Genomic DNA, 9,162 nt, shown 5'->3' with positions numbered 1-9,162 from the left:
TCCATCCATTCTGGCAGCGAAATAAATTCTAGGATTACTGTATTTCGTTAATCCTAGGGGATGGAATTATCGTATTTTGTATTCTGTTTATCCCGGTTATGGGATACATTCCAGGATTACTGTGTATGTTTTAGCGAATGCTATTATCCTTAGCTTATTGTATATGGATTCCAGAGTTACTGTATGTATATGTATACTAGGGAAGATAAATTGCTCCTGAACTACATGGTTCGATCTGTTAATATTGCTTATAGGTATTGCAGCATGCATTATGCATTATTAACATGCATACAACATGTAATGCTTACTTTATGCATAAGCATAATATTTTCCGTGATTACCGTATACATTCTATGTTTTAGCATGAATAATGCACATATGTATATATATATATATATATATATTATATATATGTGCTTACAATATTTTGCTAAACATTGTATGGACATGCACCCAGGTAATTCAGATTAGCCGCAAATTTTCTGTTTTTAGCAAGTAGTACTGTAATGGCTACAAATTTAATACTGAAAATTTAAAATTTAAAAAAATTCGAAAATGTGATATCTTTTTGATTTTATCATATTTGTAATTACTGTTTACTATTTGAATCATTCTTCAAATGATGAAATAAATATTTATTATTTTCTCTCTTACAAAAGATCAATTAATGCCACCTATCTATCTTATTCATTCACTTTAATACTTTACTTGTTCTTTCTCGTATATTTATGATCAAATTATAATCTAAACATTTCTTTTTTCTTTTTTTATGCAAAGAAAAGGAAAGGAAGAAATTAGCAATTATGCAAATTTTTTTGAAAATTGAAATCTGTTCTATTGAATTCACTGAAGAAAAGAGAATGATGGAAATGATGATGTTGGATTGAATGAACGTATGAAGGATTGGATGGAAAAGAACAGTTAGGTCAAGGAATAAAATATGGTGGTGTAAAACTTTAATCCTTCAACCCAGTAAAATTATCCAGAAAGTAAATTTGACCATGCAAAAAACATCCAGAGCTGTTCAGAAAATAGGCTTGACCATGAAAAACTGTCCAGAGCTATCCAGAAAGTAGGCTTGACCATGAAAAACTGTCCAGAGTTGTTCAGAAAATAGGCTTAACCATGAAAAATTGTTCAGAGCTGATCCTATTTGAGGTTGTCAAATATCACAGAAATTCTAATCCTTTTCCATGGCATTTTCCATTGGTGAATTTTTTTTTTCTGTCATAATTAATTTCATTGCTACCAGACTTGTTAACTTACTTCATTCTAGCTGATAAATATTACCGAGGTATTTTAAGTTAAACAAAGGCGATCAACAACTTTACCTGCACGAACAAATTCAGCAATTTTACCTGCACGAACAAATTCAGCAACTTTATCTGCACGAACAAATTCAGCAATTTTATCTGCACGAACAAATTCAGCAACTTTATCCGCACGACCAAAATCCGCTGCTGTGAATGTAACAATAATTGCTAATCATTCATAAAAAAATTTTTGCATTTCTAACAAAAAAAAAAAGTGTATTCCTAAATTTGCATAAATTTATCATACATTTGCATAAATTTATTGTACATTCTATTAATTTGTATAAATTTGTTTCCGATAAAAATATCCATAGCATTTCGTAAATTAAATAATATACATTACCAATTTGGGCAAATATTTTAAATTATTGTTACGACAAATATTCCATATTGTAATTAATTGCTCAGATAATTTAACACTACTGTTATCATCATACTGTAATTAATTGTTCAGATAATTAAATCCTATTGTTACTATAATATTGTAATTAATTGTTCAAATAATTTAATGATTCGAATTTCAATCATAGAAAAATATTGTACAAATAAACAGATACTACTTCATTTCTTTCGCTTATATATTCAAAAAATGATGATAATTCAGGAAATGCTTCATTTATGATGATGCAAATTCGGAATTCGGAAATTTCCGGATAACATTTTATAAACTATTGATGTAATTTCTCTTAGATTATAAAAATCAAACAAACAAAAAAAAAAAGGTATTCAAATGAATCATCAAATATTTTGTTATTTGATTAAATCCTTATATTAATATATATATTACAGTTATTTATAGTAATAAATCTATTAAATCCTAATAATTCAAAGATTGGCTGCCAAACTAATCTTCGATAATATTAGAATTGCAATATTCATCAGATAATATTTCAGTATATTCCCTCACTTTTCTATCATCCAAAACTGTTGTTTGAACATTAATTACTATTAAGCATTACCGTGATTTTTTTTAATTGTTCTTTTTTCTTCCGTTAATTGTTTCTAATTATCTTTAGTTTTACTATCATCCTTTTCCTATCATTATATTACCACCAAAAAAAAGAAAAAAAAATTAACAATTATTACTGTCATCATGCAATACCAATTTATTCGTCTTTTTTTTTTTTTTTAGAAATCTTATTGATATCTTTATCATGATATTTGAGTGACACTAATAATATCTATTAATAATTTATAGAAAGCAAATCAAATATTATATTATAATATAGATTAAATATATAAATGCATGGTATTTCATCAACAAAATCTCCCAATGTAAATACAGTCCTATTTTATAATTGAAATTCAGATTAATATACTAATCGTTACAGTTTATTTTACCAAGAAAAAGAAAAAAGAAAAATGACCGAAGACAAATGATTGTCAAATATTAAAAGAATCTATAAGTTTTTTCAAATAAAATAAAAATCAAGTCAAGTAGGTGCGAGGATAAAAACTAGACTAATTTACTGGAACGGAAAAAATTAAGCAGATATATACATTAATGAATGAAATTAAGAAATCAGAGAGATGAGGTAGTTCCTTCAAATTTGAAGCAATCTTTCATCATAGGAAACACCTAGATATTGTTAGTTTAGTACATTTATGTTCCGTTCATTTTATCAAAAAGTATCAGATCAGAAAAAAAAAATTCATAAATCATTGTCATCCATCCATCTTTAATGGTAATGAATACATTTCATCCTTCTTTTCAGTCTGAGATCAGTTTATTAATCCAGCCAATATCCTATCTACAATGCCATTAAAAAAAATGTCTTGCATATTTCATTTCTGTCGCTATCACCGCCGATTCCTCTCTGTATATTCCGGTACACTGTTAACTTTTACACACTACTCATCTCCTTTCCAAATTCACGACTGAAAGGGTTGAAGTTAGATATCATGCATATGTCTGGAAAAGGAACGATTTAAAAAATCGTTACGCAAACAGTTTATTTTTAGACGATATCGGTGAACAAAAAACTGAAGACAAAATTTAATTAGAGAAAAAAGGAAATGCGACGTTAGACCCTGAGGTTAAATGTTTGAAAACTTTTGCAATAAAAAGGGAAACCTTAGACTCTAAGTCACAGTGACAAAAATATTCAATTTTTCCTGACTCAAGAGAAAGTGAATGTGGAAGTAGGGTAAAGTTAAGACAACTATTAACTGATAAAGTTGCACAAAAAATTAGGCAGTAGCGGATCTTTTGGATTGCATAACTTCTTTTCGACTGGCGTCCTGCAACAATTGAGTATCCACTTGATCAGCAGGTAGTTGCACGTATCGTACCACAGATCCACGAATGAAGCAGTTTTTGACGGAAAGCATATGCGGATATCGTTCCGAATCAGTCACTGAGATATCTGTCAGTTTCATGTTTAAGTACTGATCCACCGAATGCAACGTACCGCAGATACTAGAATATATCATATTATCATTATCTTTCAGTCAACTCAACAAGAATGTAACAACATTACACTAATTTCCCATTTTATCCCTGCTCTGCAGTTTTGGTGGAAACACAAAAAAAGTTTCTGTTCAATTCGTACCATTTCCACAAGCTATTTGCTAATTTTAAGCCTTTAAACAGAACTAAACTAATTTATTACTTTAGAAAACCGAAAGTAACGAAAACTAAAACAAAATATAATTCAAATAATTCAATATAATTCAATGTCAAGCTAACTCACCTCAGGTCGTTTTTCAATTCCACTACCACATCTTTCCCAACCAGTGATTTGAAGAATGAATAAAATAGCTGCAAAATGACATCAGAATTATGGAACTTAACGCCAATCTCGTTATGTATTTTCTCAAATGCAAAGACTAATCTCTTATCACATAAGATTGCAAAAAACATTTTTTATTTTTCTCCTCTCCTTCCATTATTCAAAAACAAAAAAAGGAAAAAAAAACTTAACCATCCCAACGAACAATCCAGTACTAACGCATGCCAAACAAAAAAAAGATAACCCTGAAATCGCACTAACATTTATGATAAACCTTTTAGTTTGTGATAACAACAACGAAACAATTCAATTGTTTTAAAATTCCCTATCGAACAAACTTGTGAAAGATTATATTCCTTCTTCCTCTCTATACTTTATTTCTATCTCAAATCATATAGAGTAGGATCTCCAAATACTACAGTTTGTTCATTACCCCAGGATAATCAACCCTTCAAAATCTACAAATATTGCTAAGGGTTAACACAGCTTTTATTAATTCATTGTTCATTTACTAAATGGTTTAATTCATGCTCTTTCAAAGTTTAAGAAAAAGGGTTGAGAGAGCCGAAAAATTTTAATTTTTACACTGCGGCCGAAAAGTTATCATCATCAGAAATATATGTCCAACAGATTCTTACTGAGCAAAACATCCCAAAAGAGTAAAGGTCAAACACTTCGTAATCATTTATTTAGCTTTTGCACCTGCAAACAGATGAATGCAAAATACTCCAGCAAATAAAAAAAAAAGCGAATAACAAAATAAGTTCGAATGAAAAAAGAAATTATCGGGAAACACTTAAAATGCAACAAAATGGGTAACAGCAACAAACAAGCTTCTGTGGTAAAGCAAAATGCGAGATTATAAGGCCCTTGCCAGTCCTAAAATTTTATTCTCCTCTCATCTGGCATTTATTCATGACATGACATAGTGACTGGCATTTCATTGAACATCACAATCAAACATGATGCATTCAGCACAAACCGCAAAAGAAGAAACCGTAGCTATACATTCTGAGATCGCTGAGGTTTCCACCAGGAATATTCAATGTAATAGGGTGATAAAGTGTCAGGTGAGACAATAGCTAGCAAGACATGCTTCTTTACTTGAGAGGAAAGCCTTGAGAGTGCAATAAGATCTAAGGATGATAAAGCATCTTGTGAATCCACACATTTCACTAGCCACTTGGAATGATCCTGGAAAAAGTATGACATTCAGAAAAAATATTTGAAAGTATTTGTCAGTTATAGAGAAGGAGTATTAGATAAAAGGCTCCTCAATGAATAAAAGGACAAAACATAAGGAGAACACAAATACAAATACTAACCTCACCAGGGATTGATTCATAAGCAAGATAATCACACCCAAACTTCAAACCACACGTTAAATAGTAGCCTCTACGCCACAAATCACGAAATGTGTTTAGCCGGATCCGGAAAACTGAACTTTTAGGAAACGGTGGTCTTTCCATTTCTTCATACGCTTCTTCGCGAGTATCATCTATAAATAATTTGCTCTGGTAAAAACCATCCAGCAAACCATCCAATTTTTTTGTCAAAAATTCATCGGCCATCATCGTTTTACATACTGGCTCAGTATAAACAAAACAGCTCGAGTCCTTTCTTAATTCAGTTTTCTTATTTTCACGCCAAGCAAACAAGCTAAATACTGTACATTGAAAACTATTAGCACAATAGCTAAAGCAGTACGTCCCAAAGGAAAAATTGCTGCTTTCAACAAATAACTTTAAGATTTCAAACTGTTAACTGTTCGCATTAGTACAGTCAGTCATACGACATACAGTCTTATGTGGAAGTACAAGACTTTTCTTCAGTGATATTTGGGAAAGACTGCTGTCATCAAGTAAGGGGAAGGTTATTGGACATAATCGAACTCAAAAAGTAATGATGAGGTAGTTAAAGAACTAAAGAACTCCTGGTATGCTATGTATTTTACAAATATACCGTCTTTAGTTCGAAATTAATGCTAAAGCAACTCACACAATGGAAGAAACCAAGTATCCTCCTGCTTAAGGGCATTGTCAGGTCTTGACAGCTCCTTCACTGCATCGTCTATTTCGGAAACTGTAACTTCCACATTGACAATATCACAACGTCGAATCTGAAACGTATTGTATGCATTGTTTACAAAGCTCCACTAACTAAGTCAGACTTATTTCAATACAATAAACAGAAACGAAAGGGATGCGAACAAAGCATGAAACTTATTCATTATAAGCAACAACATCCACACTTCAAAAAAAGAGGGAAGTTTTAAGAAACTTGGATGCTTGGATAAGCGATCATAGACCTTAATTCTTCATTACTGACATACCAAAATAAACAACTTTTGCTGCACAACTCAAAAGAAATCTTCACTCAACTGAGTGAAATCCTAATCATATTGTCATGAAAACACAACCTCAAGATTGGATGCTACTAGTCAAAACATATTAAAGACTTTAAGTATAAAAAATCCTGCAGATAATTCGACCCCGTATACCTCAAAATTGTACAAACGAAGCGATATTATATGTTAAATAGTTAGGGATAATTCATCAATTGTAAGAGGTAATTCATAATTCTTTGATTTGAATATGAACCGCAGCGAAAAAACTTGAAATATTCTGTGATGGAAATTAATGAAATGCTCCTGTAAGGAACAAGAAACAGAACGAACAAATAAACTTTGTCATATAAAGTATAATGAAGAGTGCCATATTCAACTCGACTTATGTAACTGTGATTGAAAAAGAAAAAAAACTTGTCCAGTACCTTTAGAGCTGCAGCTGTAGCTCCACTATTAGCCTGACGTTTTAGTTTCTTTGCTTTTCGACCTTTTGCTATCATCTCAGCCTTCTTCCTTAATGCTACATCGTCCAACTGTATGAAATGAGCTTTTGAAAGTTCGGCATCCTTTCTCTCAGTAGGAATATCTTCCGTATTACTCTTGAGTTGCACAACCTTTGCGAGCCCAAAAGACAACATTAATTAATGGTCAAAACAATATAAGTAGAAGAAGTCATTACATTATAAAGTTAGACGAGTTTTCATTCTGGAAAATTCTGGAAAGTCATTCTGGAATGTTGTCTAAAGTTAATTAGCAGTGTGTTTTTTCTTTTTTTTTCTGTTTGAGGAAGAGAACAGTACTATTTTCGATACAATTGAGGATGAGAAATATTACCGTATTCAATAAGTACAGCCACTTGTTCCGGCATTAAAACAAACGGAGCTCCATATTTCCGAAGATCAGCTCGTGCATCAGGAGAAGTACCATACGCTTCAACGATGATACGACATTCTCGCATCAACTGCTCCGCTACTTTAAAATTTACGCAAATTTTACGAAAATGATTTCAATCAATATTAAAACCAAAATTTTTGTAGGAAAATAAGCATTACAATATAACCTGTAATACTTTAGCATTTAGCTTAACATCTAAGTAGTTAATTTTCGCTACTGTTCCATCGCACTTTCTTTCTTATCACTAATGCAGATCTTCGGGAAGTGTTTATTTAATTCAAGCTATATCTTATGTGTGAAATGATAACCTTCTTTCGGGCACTTTTCATTTCACATATAAGCTTTACATATATTTATTTACTAACCATTAATATCAAATACGAGAAATTGTGAATTCAGATATTCGATTCGCGCAGGTACAAATTCCATCGAGACATCAATTTTCTCATCTTTCGATGTAGAACATGTGTCTGTCATTGAGATGATTACCGAATGATTATCCGTCGAACTTCCTTCTTCATCATTTTCACCTAAAAAAGATTTCATTTTAGATGTTCTAAATAGGATATTCACATCACCTTTTTTTTTCCTTTTATTTCTATTTCATTATTTACGAAATATTAAGTATTATGGCACTAAGTGATTTAGGAATACGTGTAAATATTACTATATGAGTGACGCATACACATATCGGGAAGACGTGAAGAAAATCAGGAAAAAATCTTAAATCAATTCGAATTTATACTTTAAACTCCTATAAGTACTCCTATAAGTTTGACTTACATATGTCACCTAAACGATTATGACACGTAAAACTGCCATTATCAAAATACATTTGAAGATATTACGCATAAAAGAGTATAAAGTATATAGAATGCATGGGGTTATTTTGAACTGGAATTATACGTAGTAAGGAACGTGAAAAAAGATGCCCAACGTACGTCACCCGTAAACTTCTGAAACTTTCGTCTTCGCCACACGTGCTGCATTAGCTCTCTTCAATTACCACAATCTCTAACATCTCTCTCTTCCCGACTCATTCCATCACAAACATTCGAACCTCCCGCGGTTAGAGAAATTTGACATGCGAGAAGGGACGAGTGCGGGGGTCCAGAATATTGATTCCTGGGTTATGGTGAGGGAAATGATAAGTTTGAACTATTGCAAAATTACTCATTACATCACAGGATAGCAATACCTGAAAATTAGAGGAATTAGTATCAAGAATTCTCGGTAGAATCAATACTTTTATCTGTTAATAAAGACAAGCAAAGTTAGACTTCTTCATTTAGCCTGTGAATGAAGAGTACATACTTTCCGAGAGATTCAAGTGTGGCAAGGTTTTAATACAGTGATCTTTTATGAATAATCTGACATGTTTTACTTAACTTCTTCAAATTACTCCCAAATTTATTCCTGCAGGGGAAATTAGTTGGTGGAGAAAATCTTTGGTCTTCGTTTGTGTAATTGAAAGAAAGGTTTTTTGCTCTTATTTTTATTTTTATTATAGTGATGTTTTTTCCTTTTCTTTGTTTTTCTTGTAGTTTTTTGTTTTTTTCTTACATCGTTAAGTAAACAATTTTATTTTACATTCATAGGTTTTGTTCATAATATGGAATGGTAAAATGACAACATGGCGTTAAAACGACAACAAAAGTTATGGGATGAAAAAGAATTACGCTGCTGCTATCGTAATTCATATGGATAAATTTATCTAATAATGGAAACAGGGATATATCTAGGAGTGTCATCTGCACGAAACTTATCCATAAAACCGAATATGTCACCACTATATCTATGACTTTTACCAAAAAATGGAAAACGTTCATCTTATTACAATCATTCATGGCGTTCTTCTTCCTTTTAAACATAGAAC

General features: G+C 31.5%; 4 protein-coding genes across 4 annotated transcripts; all 4 read right to left on the bottom strand.

Moving 5' to 3' along the window:
- Positions 1-1,299: 1,299 nt before the first annotated feature.
- Positions 1,300-1,630, bottom strand: LOAG_10076 (hypothetical protein; the record flags this gene model as incomplete). Its single annotated transcript, XM_003145603.2, has 2 exons — positions 1,300-1,460; positions 1,561-1,630. The coding sequence occupies 2 exons, from the start codon at positions 1,628-1,630 to the stop codon at positions 1,300-1,302; spliced, it is 231 nt and encodes a 76-aa protein (XP_003145651.2).
- A 1,619-nt stretch (positions 1,631-3,249) lies between these two features.
- LOAG_10075 (U6 snRNA-associated Sm-like protein LSm2) lies at positions 3,250-4,296 on the bottom strand. The gene is made up of 3 exons (XM_020448081.1): positions 4,238-4,296; positions 4,007-4,074; positions 3,250-3,732 (listed from the first exon to the last, which is right to left on the bottom strand). Exons 1-3 carry the CDS (start codon positions 4,238-4,240, stop codon positions 3,504-3,506), a joined length of 300 nt encoding a protein of 99 aa, XP_020301743.1. The 5' UTR covers positions 4,241-4,296; the 3' UTR covers positions 3,250-3,503.
- Positions 4,297-5,047: 751 nt separating this feature from the next.
- On the bottom strand, positions 5,048-5,616 carry LOAG_18189 (hypothetical protein; the record flags this gene model as incomplete). Its single annotated transcript, XM_020450855.1, has 2 exons — positions 5,048-5,239; positions 5,371-5,616. The coding sequence occupies 2 exons, from the start codon at positions 5,614-5,616 to the stop codon at positions 5,048-5,050; spliced, it is 438 nt and encodes a 145-aa protein (XP_020305417.1).
- A 413-nt stretch (positions 5,617-6,029) lies between these two features.
- LOAG_18188 (hypothetical protein) lies at positions 6,030-8,121 on the bottom strand (the record flags this gene model as incomplete). Its single annotated transcript, XM_020450854.1, has 5 exons — positions 6,030-6,164; positions 6,818-6,991; positions 7,243-7,364; positions 7,652-7,816; positions 8,070-8,121. 5 exons carry the CDS (start codon positions 8,119-8,121, stop codon positions 6,030-6,032), a joined length of 648 nt encoding a protein of 215 aa, XP_020305416.1.
- Between the last annotated feature and the right edge of the window lie 1,041 nt (positions 8,122-9,162).

Source organism: Loa loa (assembly GCF_000183805.2).
Source record: "Loa loa unplaced genomic scaffold supercont3.221, whole genome shotgun sequence".
Taxonomy (NCBI): domain Eukaryota; kingdom Metazoa; phylum Nematoda; class Chromadorea; order Rhabditida; family Onchocercidae; genus Loa; species Loa loa.
The sequence above is the reverse complement of the archived record's forward strand: the minus strand, read 5'-3'. Positions and strand labels throughout refer to the sequence as shown.